This window comes from Lissotriton helveticus, chromosome 3_1 (genome assembly GCF_964261635.1).
Source record: "Lissotriton helveticus chromosome 3_1, aLisHel1.1, whole genome shotgun sequence".
In the NCBI taxonomy this organism is placed as follows: Eukaryota; Metazoa; Chordata; class Amphibia; order Caudata; family Salamandridae; genus Lissotriton; species Lissotriton helveticus.
In genome coordinates this window covers 1,558,493,474-1,558,514,976 of record NC_136061.1, presented here as the reverse complement: position 1 = coordinate 1,558,514,976, position 21,503 = coordinate 1,558,493,474, and the positions used below count along the sequence as shown (strand labels likewise).

Here is a 21,503-nt window from a genome sequence, read left to right as displayed (position 1 = left end):
ATGAAGTGCCTCTCAACTATGAAACCACCACGGTGACATCCGGATCTTGGCGCGTTGTGCTGCCTTCGGCCTATTCGCACATCGGTCCGCTACTGACGCCATCTCACAGGCTAATGGGGCGACCCACGCCGAGTTTCAGCATTGTAGGATGACCACACCAACTTGCTAGACATCACCTCAGTGCCATCCGAATCTTGGCATCTCAACGCCTAGTGGTATCTTCCATACAAAAAATATTGTTACGCTGCCTTTGGCCCCATTCGCACATCAGTCCGCAACTTAGACATCACCTCGGTGCCATCCGGATCTTGGCATCTCAGCGCCTTGTGGTGTCAGTCAGAAAATATTGTTGCGCTGCCTTTGGCCCCATTGGCACATCGGTCCGCTACTGACGCCATCTCACAGGCCAACGGGGCGCCCCACGCCGACTTTCAACATTGTAGGATGGCCACAGAAGTGCGACAACTTACTAGACACCACCTCGGTGCCATCCGGATCTTGGCGCGTTGTGCTGCCTTCGGCCTATTCGCACATCGGTCCGCTACTGACGCAAACTCACAGGCCAACGGGGCGCCCCACGCCGACTTTCAGCATTGTAGGATGGCCACACCAGTGCTGCAACTTGCTGGACACCACCTCGGTGCCATCCGGATCTTGGCGCGTTGTATTGCCTTCGGCCTATTCGCACATCGGTCCGCTACTGACGCCGCCTCACGTGCCAACGTATTTTCTCCGCATTTTATACCCTATGCCGCATAACAGGTCATGTGACTTGTTTATAAAACTTTTCATTGGTTCATTTTACTTTTGGTTTCCTAATGATGGAAGGCTTGATCATATGACCTAAAAACAACACTTTTCATTGGATGAAAACTTTTTTTTTCCCCCAAACGATGAAAGCCCCACCTTGTTTCTGGATGTTTCAGACTAAACTGGCGTCAGCATGAGAGCACCACCATCTCGTAGCTCCGTCGTGGTCATTCCGCGAGCAATCATGGCAGCCGCTCCCCACCAGAAGCCTGCAGGAGTCGGGGCCCCCAAAACTTTTGATGAATTCTCAAGGCGGAGGGGACGCTTTCGAGAATGGGGTCCAAGACCTAGCAGACAAGCGTCCGATTTCCAAGGTGTCCCAGGGCCATTTCAGTGGACCACGCCCAAAAAGGAAAGAGCCTGCCGCCATTTTGAGAGTCCTGTGGCAGCCGCCTATCGCTGCACCGCAAGAGTGGGCGCAACTCAGCTGAATGGCGGATTTTGACACAGTGGACCAAAAGCGGACGGAATGGCAACTGAAACGGTAAAGGGGCGCCCCACTAAAACAGATGAGACTCCACCTGGAGAGGCCCGTTCACGCCGCCTCCCCCGGGGCGCCCCACGCCGTTATACGGAGCAGCATTGTAGGATACCAAAACCAGTGCGGCAACTTACTGGACATCACCTTGGTGCCATCGTTCTGCTGCCTTGGAACTATTCGCACAACAGTTTGCTACTGATGACCCACCCCCCGCGACGCCCCACGCCGTTATTTGCTGGGTGGCAACTTACTAGACATCACTTTCGTGTCATCTAGATTTCGGCGCGTTCTGCTGCCTTGGAACTATTCGCACAACAGTTTGCTACTGATGACCCACCCCCCGCGACGCCCCACGCCGGAAATCTGGACGTTGTGCTGCGTTGGGACTATTCGCACAGCCGACCGCTACTTCGTTGTTTTTCCCTAAAAATGTTTATATGTTATTACTATTTTTGTTTTCTTGTATATATTTATAAATTATTAAAGTTTTATAATCTTACTACTTTGTCGGAGTGCTATATATTTTTAATGTGACACATAATTGTAAAAACTTTGATGTACAAAGAGTCATCCCTGGAATCTTCCGCTTCACGCTCGGTCCCCTCCCCAATCACAATACAGGATGGTTTTCAGATAATAGCAACGCTTCTGCTGTGACGGATCTCATCGAGTGTGGGCCTTGATCTACTATAACTCCTTTGAAGAGGGGTGATTCTTTACAGCTGTGGCCATAAACTACATCTGCAGGGCTAGCTGATAGCCTAGGACCGGCCTGGACAATCGGACACAGAGGAAAAGGAGTGTCAGAGGGTGCGGTAGTGAATAGGGCGAAAGGGAGGTGTCGGGCGGGCACAGGGTGTGATTCTCAGGGAAGAGCAGCGCAGATGGGGGGAGGTTTATTACCCATGCATAAGACAGAGAGCGGGGGTGACCACTGCCTGGGTGAGATGCTTGCGAGGGTGGGCAGCCATGCTAAGGATCGACAGCGTGCACAGAGTGGGTCTGGTCAAGGCATCTAAAATGGCTGCCGTGCACGACAAAAGTGTGGCATTTGAAAAAAGACAAGATGGCGCACACAATGTTTTTCAACAATTCCTGATTTCCTTCGAATCGAACGTTAACAGACGTTGGGGCATATTACCAAAGTTAAGCGATATTTATCCCTAACGATGCATTGCAAAGATTTTTTTACCGTCAGAAATTATCGCAGATAAACCTTGCTATTATCAAGGTTTATCGCAAATACGATAAAAAACGACCGCAATGCATTAATATCGCTGAAAACTCAGCGATATTCATGCATTACCGAGCTAATGCTCTTAGCCATGTTATCCACCTCCCATTGGATAACATGGCTAAGAACTGCTCAGGGCAGCTGTTACTTTTTGGAGATATTCGCGCTTATCTCGAATATTTCCAAAAGTTGATAATAGGAGATAGCGATGTTAGCGACTGTTTCCAGTCGCTAACATCTTGGCATGCCCACTTTGCATGTCATTAGTGATAAATATCACTCACATGCAAAGTGGGACCCAAGATGGTCGCTATCTCCTACTAGCCGTCGCTAACTGGTGTTAGCAACAGCTAGGTAATACAGATATAATTTTATCTCCGCGAAGCGGAGCGCTGTTACAGATATATATCTTGTTTTTGAACGTTAATTTCTCAAAATGCACTGAAGCACATATATTGAGACATAGCAAAGGCACATCGGGCTACCAGTCCCTAGGAGATAGCGATGTTAGCGACTGTTTCCAGTCGCTAACATCTTGGCATGCCCACTTTGCATGTCATTAGTGATAAATATCACTCACATGCAAAGTGGGACCCAAGATGGTCGCTATCTCCTACTAGCCGTCGCTAACTGGTGTTAGCAACAGCTAGGTAATACAGATATAATTTTATCTCCGCGAAGCGGAGCGCTGTTACAGATATATATCTTGTTTTTGAACGTTAATTTCTCAAAATGCACTGAAGCACATATATTGAGACATAGCAAAGGCACATCGGGCTACCAGTCCCTAATATTTTACCAAGTTTCGTGCAAATCCATTCAGCCGTTCGATTATTATTATTATTTTTTTTTTTGCCCCGCGGGGCCCTTTTAAAATCTCCACATCAAACCTAGGGGGTCAGCGAGGATCTACTATGCCCCCTTATGGTCATTTGCCCCTTCGCTTTGGCCTCCTCTTGTCTCTCGATCCTACCGAGAGACAAGATGGCGGCCGCTACGTACTGTTTGGAATGTTTACAGACACCGGAGAGCCAATCAGCTTCGCTTCGCAAAGCTCCGTAACGCGAAAAGTACGCGAAGCGGTGCGCTGTTACAGATATATTTTTTTTTTGAACGTTAATTTCTCAAAATCCACTGAAGCACATATATTGAGACCTAGCAAAGGCACATCGGGCTACCAGTCCCTACAATTTTGCCAAGTTTCGTGCAAATCCATTCAGCCGTTCGATTATTATTATTATTTTTTTTTTTTGCCCCGCGGGGCCCTTTTAAAACCTCCACATCAAACCTAGGGGGTCAGCGAGGATCTACTATGCCCCCTTATAGTTATTTCCCCCTTTGTTTTGACCTCCTCTTGTCTCTCGATCCTACCGAGAGACAAGATGGCGGCCGCTACGGACTGTTTGGAATGTTGACAGACGCCGGAGAACCAATCAGCTTCGCTTCACAAAGCTCCGTTGCGCGAAAAGTACGCGTCCTGGGCCGCTGCCCAGTCCGCTGTTAGAGATATATATCTTTTTTTAAACGTTAATTTCTCAAAATCCACTGGAGCACATATATTGAGACCTACAAAAGGCACATCGGGCTACCAGTCCCTACAATTTTGCCAAGTTTCGTGCAAATCCATTCAGCCGTTCGGGCTAAAAGTGAGGCCAACCGCCCTATGGAAATTAACATGGGAAAAACGCGTTTTGGGACCCCCCTTTTTTCTCGGCCCCCACTGGACGAACCCCCCCCAAATTTTCAAGGGCTGCTCAGAAACATAATGTGCCATTTTCCTGAACATTTCAGCCAATTCCGTCCACAAACGCCAAAGTTATTAGACATAGAATTTTCAAAAAACCCATAGAGAAAAAATCCTAACTATATATACCTACTGGCGACCGCCAGTAGGTAATATATATATATATATATATATATATACACATTAACTACTGGCGTTCCTGAGTAGGTAGTTATGGTTAGGATCTCGTTTCTATTCAAATAGTGTGTTTTCTTTTTCCAATATCTTTGATGGCCTGCTCTGGTCAACCCCTATCTTTGAAGCTTTAGGGTGATTCGTCAAGCGGGGGCCCGAGGAAAAAGGGGGGTCCCAAAACGCATTTTACCCATGTTAATTTCCATAGGAAAAATTGCGACAGGCTACAGCCCGAACTGCTGAACGCAATTACACCAAATTTGGCAAAAAGGTAGCCCTCGGTTCAGAAAGAGCCCTTTTTTTTAAATGGTATAAATCAGTTCAGTAGTTCCGGAGAAATTTAAAAATGAAAAATATCGATATCTAAGCACCGCGGAGGAGTCGCAACTCCTCCAGAGCACGAGCTGACTTCTGATTCGCTGCCAACACTCCAAACCAGGAAGTGTTGACAGACATCACAAGAAAACAGAAAAAAGAGGTTAAAAAACAATAAAAGGGATCAGTGTAGAAACACCCTGACCCCATAGGCCTGCTTAGGGGGTCTCACAAGGACCCCAAGGGCCACAAAAGGCATTATTTTAAAGAGTTAGCCGAATTTGAGCTGGGGTCACGAAACCCGGCCGAGAAAATAAATTTTTTTAAAAAGCGCGGGCTTCCGTGCCTCGTTGTATTTAAGCGAGGTCCAGGAGGCACTGAAAAAAGATGCGTGGGGGGTCCAAACCCACCACATGCTGCCCTGGGGACCGCCACCTACCCTGGGCTCTGAATTTAATTTTAAAAAAATGTGTGGGGGCTGGCTCATCCCCCCATGCTTCCCTGGGGATCCCCACCTCCCCGGGGCTTAATTTATGAGTTGCAGGAGGCACATTCCCCCCTCAGCCCTGAGGGCCACCACCTCCCCGGGGCTCAGTTTTAAAAAAAAGAAACAAATGTGTGGGGAGTGCACAAGCCCCCCACAATCCCCGGGGCCACTACCTCCCCAGGGCACTGCATATTTGAATTTAGGAGTCTGTTATGGACCCCCAAGCTCCCTGTACCACCACCTCCCCAAGGCTTCAAACACGGGAGGGGGCAGCTCAGCCCCCCTCCTGGAGCCCTCGATGGCCCTGGGGATCGCCACCCCCCAGGGCCGGCTTCTGCAGTGTCCCTGGGTGCCCACCCCCAGGACACTGATGTTTGCTGTGGCAGGGCAGGACCTCAGGACACAAGTGGACTTCATCGTCCGAGTAGCAGTGCGCCTGGTGGGCTAGTTGACCACCAGGGACCTTTAGGATTCAAGGGGACTTAATAGGGATGTGAGAGTTATAAATAGCATTTATAAAACCTTAGAAATTAACTAAAAAAAACATAGGATTGAGGCACATTATAATTACAAATTTTTGTTTAAATAACAATTGAAATTCACTGAAAAAACCATAAGTTTCAGGGACGTTATAGTTGGAAATTAGCATTTAAAAAACCTTTGAAATTCACTGATATAAACAGGTTTCAGGCACATTACAGTTAGAAATTAGCATTTAAAAAACCTTAGGAATTCACTGAAAAAAACATAGGTTTCAGGGACGTTATAGTTAGTTGGACATTTCACTCTTACAAAACCATAGAAATTCCGCTGTTATAGTTAGTTCAGCTAACTATAACTCGCGCCCCCGCAGAGCACTGCTGATGACGTCACATATTACATCATTCATGACATGGTCAGCGATACTACGGATGACATACACACATACACACATATATATATATATATATATATATATATATATATATATATATATATATATATATATATATATATATATATATATATATATATATATATCCAAAACTCTTTGTGTCGCTCTGAACCCCTGCCGCTTGTAATGGAGGGCCCAGACGGGATAGCGAATCCCAAAGTCTTTCAAACTTAAATCCCAACGTCGATAAAAAAATGGAATGTCCAGGCCAACTTCTTGCAGATTTACGAGCAAGAAGTTGGCCTGGACATTCCATTCTTTTATCGACGTTGGGATTTAAGTTTGAAAAAAAAAAAATATATATATATATATATATATATATATATATATATATATATATGACAGTCCACGCCCTCGAAGAAAGAGAAGAGGCCTCAGTAGGGGAGTTCGTAGAGACACTTTATTTCCATAAACTTGCACAAACGGCGAATGCATTTCGGCTTTACTAAGCCTTCCTCAGCGCCAGCAATTGAACAGGTAAGAGTCACATGTGCATCTTTAAAAGTGTCCCGCTACAATCCATTGGTAGCAAGCCGCTCCACCCCGCCCCCAAGCCAATGTATATACATATATTTTCAGGATTGAAAGATTGCTTTTAAAAGAAAAACACACTGAACTTACTAAAAGTTTATATTTACGCTCGCATTGGGACCTTCTATGTCCATCATGCATCAGTTAAGGTTGCTGTTTAGCACACGCCCACTGGGGGCGAGCATGCAAATAAATTAAGCCGGAAATGGTTAAAATGCGAGCTTCACTGTGTTTTTTAGCAGCCCAAGAAGAAGAGGCTTATGGCCTTGAAATGTGTCGGCAGGATTAAAGAAGTTGGAGCTAAGAGGCAGGCTGCATCATGATGCCTGATGGCAGAGCACGGTCGAGTGCCCTCTCTGTGCTCTGGGCACTTTGTTGGAAAAAAAATATATGTGTATATATATATATATATATATATATATATATATATATATATATAACAACGCTCCCAAGAGTGCCACAGACCGCAGCACCCTCTCGGAGAAGAACGGACACCAAGTCAGGTAGCGAGTGCAGCAGTGTCTTCTTTATTTTATTTTTTCATGTGTAGCAGGAGTGCCACGATCCGTGTGTGTGTGTGTATGTATATTAATATGTGTGTGTTACAGGGACGTTATAGTTAGGCTCAGATTTCACTCATACAAAACCATAGAAATTCAGCAGTTATAGTTACCTGAGCTAACTATAACTTATGCCCCCTCAATGCACTGCCTATGACCTCACATATTACATTGGTCATGACTGGGTCAGTGACATCACTGATGACACCTCAATGACATCCCTGATGACTTCATCAAGTGAGTGTGTATTTAAGAGTTTATTGGTGCTAAACAAATATGCTAACCTGCTACAAACGTTAGTTTAGCACAACTACTTGTGCTGCTAATGAGTGATACTATCTCTACTTGCGTGATTTGAGTGGCTATGTGACTGTCTGTATCAGTGTGTGAGTGGGTGTGTGAGTGAGTGTATGGGTGACTGGATTTCTGACTAGGTCTGTAGGTGTGTGAGTGGTTCTGTCAGTGGTTGTGTGAGTGGGTATCTGAGTGGTAGTATGGGTTTGTGAGTAGCTGTGTGGGTGACTAACTAGGTATGTGAGTTCCTATGTTGGTGAGTGGGGGTGTCAGTGACGGTATGAGTGATTGAGTGGCTGTATGAGTGAGTGGGTATCTGAATGTCTATGTGAGAGAGTGACTGGGTATGTAAATAGTTGTATGGGTGAGTAACTGGCTGTTTGAGGGAGTGTTTGGTTAAGTGAGACCTCCGCCCTTAAAAGGCCTAGAGGGTCAGGGCATTTCTACCCTGCCCACTTCTCTTTTTTTAACCTTTTTTGTGGGACTTGGCTCATGCCAAATCCCAAGATGGCTGTCAACCCTTCTTGGTTTGGGAAGGGTCACTGTTTCTTCGTGTCCCAATATATACAATTAAATATTTCTTTATATAATCCCCAACTGTTGAACGGATTTACACCAAATCACAAAAAGGCACTTCCTTGAACAACATCTACCTTTTCTGCCAAATTTGCTGCATATGCATTCAGCAGTTAGGGCTGTAGCTGTGTCTAAAGTTCCTGTCAGATTTAACATTGGAAATGCATATTATTATTATTTGAAACCCCTCTTTTTCTTGGCCCCCACTTGGCCGATCACCCAGAAACTTTTTGTGCACAACAGGCATCACCAGGGTACTTTTTGGGGAAAATCTCATAAAGATTCCTCAAACTACACCAAAGATATAGGCAAGTAAAAACAAATCCTAACTAAAAGCAATAAAATGTTGGTGCTTTTATTGACCAAAATTCAGTGGAATAAAACCCATATTTCATTTGTGATAGAAAAAAATATTTTGGTGAAATATGTACATTTTAAAAATTTTGTGGCATATGAAATTAACTCCATAGTTGTGTGGTAAATGTTGCAGCCACGGAATCACTTAAATCCACTGTTCCTCTCCATAGCCCATTGTTTTATTAATAATGTATTCAAGAAAGGTAAACAAAGTCTAAACATTCCACTTCCAATCAATGCATATTTTTGGCTGCACTTTGAAGAAAACTATTTTTTCAATCTAGTTGCCCCGCAATAAACCTCTAATATATAAAATACATAACATATATCATATTTAATACGGTCCAATATTGCCATTTCAGGCTTCTGGTGACATTTATAAACAACTCTCCCTTTGGCCTTGTAGTTTATGATGTCACCTGAACCCTTCGATGTCAATATAACCATAATAGACAGTTACGCGTAATGTATTCTCTCTCTTTCCTTCAATGTAAATACTGTTGTGGCAACGAAAAGTGATGCTTAGGGTTTTGAGCTTTGTTCATAAATGCAATGCAACTCATGTAGAGTGTTTTCGGCCTGTACCACATTTTGCATGTCTTTTGCTTTGCTTCTTTTGCTTTACTTCACTTATGATCATGCAGACGTTTGAAGCCCAGCTTTCCTTCTCCTTACAGCAACCACTGGAACAGGACTTTCTTCCGGATCCCTGTTTGGACTATTGATCGGCCTTGTGATTGCTGTTATTGTTAGCACTGGACTCATCGTTGCCAGCGTCACTACCTACAAACTATACCGGCTACGCTCTACCCAGGCGGTAAACTGGGGTTCCATTGGACAACCAATATACATGATACCTGCAATGCCTCCGCAGCCTCTGTAATACAGTGAAATAGACTTTCACCTAATACAGTAGTTTACTATTTTGAACTGTTCATACTTCCTCGCAAACCACACTCAGATCTATGCACATTCACATGACGTTTATATGTGAAAGGTGTGTACACAAGTTGAGGTGTCAAGGACCAAAAATAGAGTCTTGGATAGTATGTGCCATTACGTCAATGCTGTAAACAAAACCATATTATGTCTTCCACCAGCAGTTTGTCACTTTGAAAATTCAATGTATGCATATTTGGGACGCAGTCAACCAGGTTCTTCAAAAAAAGCATAATTCAACTGAATCTGCCCATTCAGGATTACTTTTTTTTTTATGTCTCAAGAAAATAGTTTGTGCATCCAGAGTTTCCCAGGAATGGATACTACTTGTGCGTTTGGGAATTTACTTTGGCTGTAAACAAATTCTCTACTTAATGGAACAGCCTTTCTTTGCATGTTGTATCTGGAATTAATTTCCAAAACGTTGGGCCTTAATCAGATCTTGGTTGCCAGGAAACTCCAGCAAAATGTGGCGGATACCATGTCTGTGTATTACAACTACCATAGGCTAAATGCACTTGCAATACAGCCAACAGGACAACCGCCACATTTGTGGTGGAGTAAGGGCCTGTGTTTTCATATCATCTACTCACCTGGTTGGCTAGATTTGTTAGAACGTTGAATGCTTAGAATATGCTTATAATCTGGTATCAAAGGGTTCTATATTTTTCATGAAATGTTGATCTTTTGACGTGTAGCTGGAAGGTGAATGTTTCATCCCGAAGAGAAGTGGTGTATTTGATTCTATGCCAAATACATCATTTTGTGAATATTCCTTGCCGGGACACTGTCCAATGTCTCTTCACTGGGATCATCAGTGCACAGTTTACAAAACAAACACAAAACCCAAGCGTGCCAGGGAGCAAATTCCACGTGACCCATTACAAATGGGTTCTGCTGGATCCCGTTGACAATCTTCAGGCTTTTTGACATTGAGATCCTCATTTACAAGAAAATTGAGCCGCCGGTATGTCACTTTTTATGACAAACCGGCGGCGCATTGTACCTGCCCATATTTACAAGGACACGTAAAGGCACCCTGTGTGACTTTTCAAGGCCTAGTAAATATGGGCCTTTACAACGCAGTTTTTTCAACGCAAGTCATTACAACGAATTGCGCTGGGGGCGCTCTAGGATAGGTAATAGTTTAATTTACTATCCAACACCTTCCCTACTATCCACGGGGACTGGAGTTGGAATAGTAAATTAAACTATTCACTATCCAGCACCCCCCAACGCAAGTCGTTGTAACGACTTGCGTTGAAAAACCTGCGTTGTAAAAGCATGCGTGGTAAAAGCATGTGTTGTAACAACGTACATCCGGCATTCCATGGGTGTTGCTGCGGGTGCTCCTATGCAGCATCCATGGAACCTGACACATTCCCAGATTTTCAAAGTGTTGTACAGCTCCGAATGCATCAAAATCCTACGCCTCCCCTGTGGCACAAAGAGGGGAAATAATTTTATTTCTCTCCATCTTTCCTTTTTCTATGTGTGCTGCATTCTGCAGCATGCATGGAAAGAGGAAAATGCCATCAATTATTGTTTTCGTGCAGGAAGGTGTCCCTCCCTACACAAAAACAATCCTCCCCACAACTCTGGCACCCATGCAAGATGACGCAAGGGTGCCTGTGCTGGCTCACGGAAGCCAATTGTGCGCCAGTGCAGGGAAAAGCACACAGATTCATCATATTATAGTTAATATGACGCATCCATGTGCTTTTAAAATGATGCAGCTTGGTGCAGCAAAATGGCTTGTAGTGCTGCAGCTTTATTTTGTAAATTAGCCCCTTAATGTATAGCCGAGAAGGAAAATATTGTTCATCGCAGTTTAACAAGTGTCAATGCTGTTCACTCGCAATTTCTATCTACTAAAAACAGTTGGAAGAAGTGAGCAGGAAAGAGCCTGAAATCGGAAAAAACTCTACATTAACAACTCTGTAACTCTGGCTCCTGCTCGTTATTGCCGATTCTGGGACTCGAACTCATAATGACCTTTACTTGGAAAATAGAGGTCAGCTGACTTGGTGCACCTTGAGAAGATGGGATGCAAAACGGGGAGTGGTTTGTATGCAAGTGGGAAATCATACCAACAAGATAAAGTCAAGTTGCACTGAGCAAGCATTAAATAGATTTCTGCCCTGCCTTAGACAAAACAAGGGGTTTAAATGTTCAGTTTTAGAAGTCAACCGTAGAAGACAGACAATTAACTGAATTGTAAGCAAGCAGTAAAAGAAAATTTGATTCATTTTTCTGAAAGAACATCACATTTATTCTCCCTTTCACACTATCCTTTAATAAGTAAATACGATTGCATATATTTTAGGTTGTCTGTGCTATTATTACACCTGCATAATTGAAGGGTTATAATCCGCTTTTCTGAAATGAAAGTAAAACTATGTATCACATTCGCCTACTACTGCACTTACCAACAAATTGAAATCATTGTCAAATTTGACTTGAACATTATATAACTGTGCATTAGTTTTATTAGTGTTTGAACAAAGCAAATTTGTAGTTGAAAGGTGTTGTTACATAATTCATCGTCTTTACAAATATCTGTTTGACAGGGGCCAAGTATGAGCTGTGCCTAAGTAATGTAGTGTCAAAACGAACATGTATACTTTGTTCACAATACTTATTCTGCAATCATTTAAAAAGCATCGTTTATAGAGATATGGGTAGTGCTTGGTAATGTGTGTGCTAAACAGTTGAGGCCAGATTTTTTAAAAATACACGCAACGCAGCGCAGCACCCAAAGAGACAGCACTGGGTTGCGTGACAGGCATGGAGCAGGAGAGCGCAATATATACAGAGATATGGTTCTCTCCTCCTCTCTCCCTTGCGCTGGCACTGATTTCAGCTGCCGAGCGGCATGCACAAACCTATGTGCCATAATGCTAGTGTGTGTGCATTCCTAGCAGGCCCGGACTGGCCTTTGCAAGCACCGGGCAATCCCCCGGTCGGCCGCGAGGGTGGGGGCCGGTTTTGGACCCAGGGGGCCGATTTTGTTACAGGGTCGTTTTTTGCAGCATAGCTGCAAAAACGGCACTGTAACAAAATCGACCGAAAACCGGCCCTAGCAAAGAGCGCGGTCGCACCCCCCAACCCCCCGGGGGGAGGGGGGGGCCGGCCGAGCACTTTGCCAGGGCCGGTTTCGGTTCCCAGTCCGGCCCTGATTCCTAGCACAGGGCTTGTACAGGAAGGGTACCATCCCTGTACAAAATACCATGCCTAGACAAGTTTAAAAGCTTTTCTTATTGTGTATGTGTGCTGCACAGTGCAGCACACATGCAAAGTAAGAAAAAGAAAGGAGAAATAAAAACATTTTTCCTGTTAGCGCCTCCTCTGAAGCTGCGTTAACTTTTAGTGTTAAACCCTGTCTACAATTCTTTGTAAATAGAGTTTTGCGTCAAAAGTAATGGGTGGTTGAATGGAAATACCAATGTACCACCCATGTAAATTTATGTAATGCCCTCTAGGGGCTAAGTAACACAAAACAGTGCTTTGTGCTACTTTTAGGGTACTTTCTAGTACAAAACAAGTTTTGCGCTGGAAAGTAAATCCTGCAAAAACATTTTGTGTAACCCAGCGCAAAATGTTTGAAAATCTACCGCCTGGTGTCTTCAGTGAAGCCCAAAATATTCACTGACGTTTCCTTTCCTTGTGCTTTCTGCACATCCTCAAAGCAGACTGAACATTGCACCTCGTCAGAGTAGGATGTTTGATTGACAGCGTCATGCTCAGGTACTAACACTGTAACTGGCTGACCACAGGGGGAGGAGCAGTGTAGATGGTACCACTCTGGTAGTGTGTAAGGAGAGACGTGATTAGCAATTATTACCAAAACTCATTTGCTTCAAAGTGCTGCTGTAAAGTCAGACTCTTTCTCAAGTGCTATGGAAGTCTGGGACTGATAGGTGCTTACAGTGTGAGAGCCTCTGTAATTGCACAATAACCTACAGTTAAGACCGTGCACAAAATTCAACTTGAATCTAGAAGAAACTATTTGAAATTGAACTCTATTCAAGTTACTGCATATCATCTTCAGGATGCGTATGTCTGAGAGAGACCGAGTGAGATACACACATCTGGATCCACAACACATCACTTTTGGACTGGTACAATTGCTGCTTGTGTAATACTTAAAGGGAGGGAGGTGTATTTGCTCCTGAGCAGAACATGAATCAAACAGATATTATATTATTTCTTTCTGATGTTTTTGAGGTGTTACGAAATTAAGAAGATAGATTTTCTCTACTTTGCAAATACAAAATACAAGTCTAAGATTGTGGTGAATAGGAATTTCTGTTTCTTATCATAAAAAAGAAAGATAGTGCAAAATCAGTTTGTAGTTAATTTTTCTGAAAATGGTTATTTCTCCAACACTATTTCTTTGTTAAAATGTTCACCAAACACATAAATTGTTTATATGTAAAGCATGCATGTATGTATATTTATATATATATATATATATATATATATATATATATATATATATATATATATATATATATATATCCTCTAAAAAAACTAAAGTTACAGGGACGTTATAGTTAGGCTGACATTTCACTCGTACAAAACCAGAGAAATTCAGCTGTTATAGTTACCTGAGTTAACTATAACTTGTACCCCCTCAATGGACTGCTTATGACCTCACATATTGTATCACCGATGACATGGTCAGTGACAACACTGATGAAATCTCAAATGACATCAGTGATGACATCATCCATTGACTGTGAGTTTTTAAAAACGTTTATGAGTGTTAATTTATATACCTAAGTGTATTGCTGAATCAATGGGTGTATGAGTGATTGTTTGGATGACTGAGTGGATGCGTGACTGACTGTATAAGTGAGTGATTAGGTATCTCAGTGAATGTATAGATGAGTGTCTGGTTGTGTGAATGTATCTCTGTCAATTGATGTCTAAGTGGGTGTATGAGTGTGTTAGTGGGTATGTGAATGGCTATATGGGTGATTGATTGGTTGACTATCTCTATGGTTGTCTGGGTAAGGAGGTAAGTGACCGCCTGTATGGATGAGTGAGTGGGTGAGTCAGTGCTTGTATGGGATAGTGAGTGTGCGTGTGACAAGCTGTATGGGTTAGTGAGTGTCTGAATGGATGTGTCGGTGATTGAGGGCTTGTGTCAGTATAGATGAGTAAGTGGATATGTGAAAGGCAGTATAGGTGAGTGACTGGGTTTATGAGTTACTGTATGCATGAGTGAGTGAATGTGAGAGCGGCTATATGGATGAGTACATGCTTCTGTCAGTGACTGTATAGGTGAATGACGATTTGTTACTATTTGTAAGAGCAAGTGAGTGGATGTGTATGTAACTGTTTGGGTGAGTGCGTACCTGTACTGTTAACTGTATGGGTGAGTGTGTAGGTGTGTGAGTAGTTATATGGGTGACTCACTCAGTGTGCAAGTGCCTGTATGGGTATATGAGTGGATATGTCAAAAGCTGTATTGGTGACTGAGCTGGTGTATGAGTGTCAGTATGGATGAGCAAGCGGATGTGTGGGTAGATCAATGAATTAGTGAGTGGCTGTGTAAGTTCTGGTACGGCTCTGTCAATGGGTTTGTGAATGGTTGTGTGGGAGTGGCAGTGGGTGTATAAATGATTCTCTAGGGGTGTAAGTGGTTGTGTCAGTGATGATGTGGATGATGTCATCACTGATGTCATTTGAGATGTCATCAGTGATGTCACTGACCATGTTATGAGTGGTGGAATATGTGAGGTCATAACCAGTGCATTGCGGGGGTGCAAGTTACAGTTAACTTAGGTAACTATAACGGCTATCAGAATGCATGCCTCATGTTACAAAGACTTGTATTGGAGAAAAAGAGAAAATGTTGTTTTTCTCAATGCATATTACATAAACAGCAGAACACTAAATGAATCTGTCCTGTTTTTGATCCAGTGCAAAATTTCTTAAATAAGGCCCCGGATAGCATAGATAACAAAATATTTATTATAAGCATGCTGAATGTTTCTACCATATTTCCTGGCATATTGTACTGGCCAAAGTTCTGAATCAAGGTTTTACATGCAACAAACACACATGTGCCAATTAGAAATATCTCGTTTTACTATATGAGGAAGTTTGCAAAGATCTTAGTGAAATGTAATCCTACAAAACAGAATACCTGACCTGGAAATCCATTTGCCTTTTACAATCAACAGTCATTTAAAATGAATTACATATTTTTTCAATGTGTACAATTCTTTTTGCTTCATTTAAAATCAATTAATTAAGCTTACTTAGCAACTACCACACAGTATAGTCAGCATTTGTGTCGCCAAACCAAACTGAATGCTGGCAGTGCAACTCACCAGCCAGAAAAGTACTTAAAGAAAATAGAAGAAATAAAAAAATCATGCCCTGTTAATCAGCCACTGGTAGTTGGCTGTGGGAAACATAGAGCTGTCTGTCCTCTTGAAGAACTGTTAATTAACTCACGGTGTGCTTGTCAAATGAAGGTTTCCAACTCCTATCCTTTACCCTGTCTGCACTATTAACCGCTCCTTGCAGAGTACCAGAAACAACTGCACAATTGTAGACTCCTCTCCACTCTATGCACTTTTAAGCAGCTGCCTTTAGTGTGCTTGTGCCAAAACAGTTGTATACTTCACTCCCTTCTTGCACAGTTAACCTGCCTTCTAGAAAGTGCAGATGGTGTCTGAGTGTAGACTCCTCGCCACTCTGTACGGTTAACTAGCCACCTGCAGTGTACACATGACACATCAAGTTTTAGACTCCACTCCTCTCTTTGAGCTGCTACACAATTGCCTACAGTGTGTTGATGGCATCACTAGTGTGGACTATCTGCACTGTTTATTAATCCCCTACAATGTGTAAATAATATCATTCTCCAAATAACAGAAGTCCTTTCCACCATTTTGATGCCATCAGTATATCACATGTGCAAAATGATGGACTTATAGGGAGTACAATTGTAATAAATCTATAATGAACAGAACAAAGCTAAACATGGCTATAAAAATAATATTAAATGAAATGATAATGTGTAGTCTTTCATTTTTCTTTGTAATTGTTCTCTGTTACTGTTTTCTCAACAAACCTACTATTTTTTGGTCTCCAAACCTTTAAGTGATAGCTAATTTGCAAGCAGTTCCTTCAGAGTCTTTAATTGGGGTCACACAAAATGATCTCACAATTTGCATTATAGCAGCAGGTCCTCCATGACACCATTCATGCAGTGGCAGCTTCTGTGAGAGAATGAGGGGGGCAGCACGGGGGAGAACAATACAAAGAAGAAAAATGTGTACTTACCTGCCGGCCGCCACCTCGGTGCCCTTGTGCTCCTCTTCAATGCACAGGCTCCCAGACTCTCCTACGCCAATCCATGTGCTGCTTTCATGCTGGTAACACCCAGCATGAGAAAAGCACTGGGATTGGTCTGACCAGGCTGGTTTGATGCTCAGTAAGGGACTGGGATTCTGTGCCTGTTTTTCACCTGGCTCAGGTGGAGAGATCTAAATGTGCATGTCGATTTGGCCATCCTAAGGCAGCCAGCTTAACCGACATGTACACTTGCAGCAGTGCCCACCACTCCTTCTCCTAGCTGCCGCTGCTGTCCATCATGATGGTCTGGCCCGTCCCCAACCTAGACTCGGCTCAGTGATAAGAACATGTTATATTATCATTTTATTTTTCATGTTTTCACTGCAGAGAGAGCAGTGGGGCTGTGCTCCTTCCCCCTAATGAAGGAGCCACTGCTACATTCATGTCACACCAAGGTCCTCAGGAACCTCTTTCTCCCTGCACTGCAGTCTCTGATATCCAGCGTCCATGTCCACAGCACAGACTGGTCCAAAACCAACCAGAATTCACAAAAAGCATTTGCAATGCAATAGGTCTAGCATTTACTTGAGTTTGAGCTATTGGCATTGTAAATGACAATGCCTTTTATTTATGATTTGGTTTTTAAAAAATAAATAGAAAGGCATTGTCATCTACAATGCCAATAGCTTAAACTCGCGTAGAGGCGAGACGTATTGCATTGCAAATGCTTGTTCAGGGAGAAGGGAGAGTGAAGTCGAATTCAAAGTGTGGCTAGAAGGGATGGAGATGAGAAGAAAGCGCTATGGGCAGAATATAGATAGTAAGGGAGAGGTAAGAATGGCATGGAAGAAGTAAAGTTGGAGACACAGGACAGGGATGGACTAAGGGAAGGAAGGCCAAGAAAGGGGTCTGTGAGAGGCAGAGAAGATGAAATCACACAACAGGAAGGTACCAATGGAGGTGGCGGCGGGGTGGAGAGTGCAGAGAATGAATCTAGATAAGATTTACAGGCAACGTTGGATGAGGCGGGGATAATTGAGAAGGAGAGACAAGTGGGCTACTAGAGGGGGAGGGGGCACACAAGAAGCTCAGAAGACAGATGCCCAAAAGCAAGTGCAATGGGAGTTAGAAAGAGAGAAGAGTGGGGTGGGAGGGAGGGATTCTACAAGCGGAGGGTAACAGAGAAGGTTGGGAAAATGGCAGGGAGAAGTAGGTAGCGCAGCAGGCTGAGCGGAAAGCAGCAGTAGATGGCGAAAAGCACAAGAGGACAGCAGGGTAGGAGGGGCGACCACAGGGAAGAGGTCCGGGAGGTGAGAGGCAAGCGTTGGAGGGAAGCAGATAAGGGTGAGAGAGTGGAGGGCCTAGGCGGGAAACCGGGGGAGGGAGGAGTGTGGGGCAGAAATGGACAGTGCGGCACTGGACGTAGATACGGTTTAATAACTTAGTAATTGCTCGGAGGGAACGTATTCTTCATTCTGCAACATTGGAGCACTAGGGCGGTGGAGCCAAAGAGGCCAGTGTCAAACAGTGCATCTGAATGAAAAGCTGTGTCCGCGTGGGGGTGCAGGGCACAGAGCGAGGCAATGAGAGGGTGGGGAGGTGGCACAGAGGAAGGGGGCACAGGGAAAATGGGACGGACAGACTCTGGACGCTTAACGTCAACTGGCTGGGACTTATGATTAAAAAACAAACATTAGCAAAGTCAAATGGTTTAGTTTTAATGCACCAACGCATATAAACAACAGCAGTCATACTTCTTACGTGCATTGCATACACAACTGATTATCACATTACTGGCTTTGTTAATGCAGGGAAAAAGAAGTAATAAAGGAGGTCTTTGGGTATCGAAAGCATGTAGCAGACGATGAGTTAATTGTGGGAGCATGAAAATGGAGTGCAGTTTTCAGATGCAAAAGCAACCCTCATGCAAGTACTTCCACGAAGGGGCACCAAAACAGCAAACCGCCAACTCTACGAGGTGAGAATTCAACTCCTCTCTAAGGAGACAACACCCACTCTGTACGCATTTTAAAGAATTGCTAACAACAGGTTGCAGATAACCGCGCAGTCAGCCAGACTTAAAAATACAAAACATGTGCATGGAATGGTACCAGAATGCAGGAGGCAAGGCTCAGTGCTTCTCAAGCGACCATCAGCCCCCATGGGGGGGTGCAAGGGATTGGGTGCACTTATTACCTTTATGGCACAAGGTGGCAACCAGCACGCGACATCACCACGCGCATGTCACCAGCCGAGAGTCACCCTCCTGTGTAATTAAAGGCCATCACAGAGGCCTGTGGGGCGCAGGAACTGCAGCACAACCACAGCAGCAACATGTCTGGGTTCAAGAGCAGAGCAATGTCTAAGGGTACAAAGCCCACACAGACCGAGGCTTCAGACAACAGAACCAATTGTAAGGTGAAGAGCTCCATCTTGTTAATGCTGTCATGAAGTTTTTAGTTTGCAATCGAGAAGTCCAGGCTCGTGCACATGCCCTGTCCGGGCGCCTGCAGGCACGGCAAAGAGGAGTCCAGGCGCTTGCACATGCCCTGTTTGGGCAGGCACGCCAAATGAAGACGCGGTGGAAGCGCTGCTCCAGGGCATCGGCGGCTGACCTGTTGCACTGCCATAGGACTTGGCTGCTCACTCGGGACACAGGGGTGAGTGTGCGGTGGCCTGGGCAGGCTGCGGGAGTGAGCACGGACCATGTTAGGAGACTGCCTGAAGGTCCTGTGTTGCACTCATGCCGTGCACAAGCAGAATCTCCAGTCATGGTGGGCGGGGCCTAAGGGAGACAGGGTGGACACCAACCCCGCTTCCAAAGAAGTGGGACAAAAAACCAACGACAATAGCTCTCGCCAAGGCGAATCAGCGCATGCTCTGCAACGCTGGCGAGACCTAAAAAGGTTCAGATTATACCCACAATTTAAAATAGAGGTGCAAATTACGACATAGGCTTTGAAGAATATATTTTCTTAGCTCTTCCCAGGCAGGAGCACGGCAGCCTGTTCAGTCCTTTAAGCAGCACCTAGCTTGCAGCTATGGGAAATGCCTAAGTGCTGGAATGGTGAGTCCAGTCCAGGTTGCAGGCTTTGCCCAACCTATATTTCAGTCAAACCGGATGAGTGTCTGAAGGTCATATAAAGAGATCCTGGGTGTTGTCTCCACCTTCACTGAAATGAATGGTGTGACTTTCAGTCGGGTACCATATGTGCCCTAGCAGTGATGCTAGAGACCAGTAGGACAGTTCACATAATTAAAACATCACAAAGGAGCATAGGGAGTTTTCCAGTGACTTGTTTAGGTGATGAGAATCAGGTTAAATTTAGTATTTTGGTTTAAAATTCATCCAGGTCAATTCTCGCTCAGTCAGGCCGGTGGACCTTGGCCGTTGTGAGGAGAAGAGAAAATCATCAAATTATCAACATATCAACAGTTTATCATCAATAATCAATATAGATGTGAGTCAATGAAGAGAGTTAGGGAAGTTTAATAGGTTTTAATAATTCAAACCTTTTAGTAGCTCAACTTAATTATCATAATTGTATTCATCAATAATTGTTTTAAATCTTGTTAGTAACAATATAATGTATAAATAACCGTATTCCATAAAGGAAAGAATCCTTATTCTAAGATTGAGAGAAAGTAGGCAGTTACAACTCATAAAGACCTCTACATTGAGATAGTGAGAGCAAGTATAAAGCTTTAGTAAATTTGGTTCAATAATATGGGTAAAATCAAAGCAGAATGTCCCATAAAAAGAAGTTCAAGAAACTCAGTAGAGTGTCAGCACAATATAGCTCAGGGTTTGGGGCAAACGGGATAAGGTTCTCAATCAAAGCTCTGAGAACAAAGAGTGACTGCAAGCCAGTATAAGAAGTTGGTAAAAAGGAGGTAAGAAGAGAAATAGTCCCCTAATCTAGGAACACACACTTATATAAACAACAAATTTAGTTTGAATATGCTACATTTGCCTCTCCTGTCTTCTTCCATCTAATCATCGTCCGAGATTTTCATGGGAACAGGATTACTCCTCATCATTTCATTGAGAGAACAATAGTCTATCAAATACTTTGGTTAGATTTATTACAACTAATGTCGAACACGGTTCAGCTCGGCTTATGACTTAGCTTTCCCTCGTCCACTTGTACCAATATATCATTTGAAACGAAAACCCACACAATAAACTATGTAAAAGTTGAAACATCTTTTCATGAAAAGTCACAATTTTGCAATTACATATTCTGGAAGGAAAATACAAGTTAGTTGAAGAGGTTAAAGTCTACATTATGTGCTCATTCTTCATATATGGTTATACATCTTCCTGTTTAAAAGACTAAGGGCCAGATGTAGGTAATTTTATTTTACCACTTCTACCGATTCGGTATTTAAGAAGTGGTAAAATAGAGGGGGGGAGATGTAGGTATTTCAGAATCGGTAAATACCAAATCGTTAAGATTCGGTATTTACCGATTCTGTAAATACCGATTTGGTAATGCCCATTGATTCCTATGGGCATTGAAGCCCATAGGAATCAATGGGCATTACCGAATCTGTATTTACAGATTCGGTAAATACCGATTTCAGCAAGGGTGCAGGGGGTGTCACTTTGACACCCTCTAGCACCCCAAATACAGGCATGTGTGCCATGTAGCACACAGACATTCCCTAAGGGCATGTCTGTGTGTCACATGGCACAGGTATGCATGCACAGATGCATGCACACCTGAATTCGGTATTTTACCACCCA

The 21,503-nt window shown here is 43.6% G+C and overlaps 1 protein-coding gene across 1 annotated transcript in view; it reads left to right on the top strand.

Annotated features, from left to right (window-relative positions):
- LOC144824276 (zona pellucida-like domain-containing protein 1) overlaps positions 1–9,448 on the top strand; it is a 260,372-nt gene extending 250,924 nt beyond the window's left edge. The window contains exon 10 of the mRNA XM_078683407.1: positions 9,175–9,448. Within this exon, the coding sequence (XP_078539533.1) occupies positions 9,175–9,380 (206 nt within the window). The 3' untranslated portion in view covers positions 9,381–9,448. The remainder of the gene's footprint in view (positions 1–9,174) is intronic.
- Positions 9,449–21,503: the final 12,055 nt, after the last annotated feature.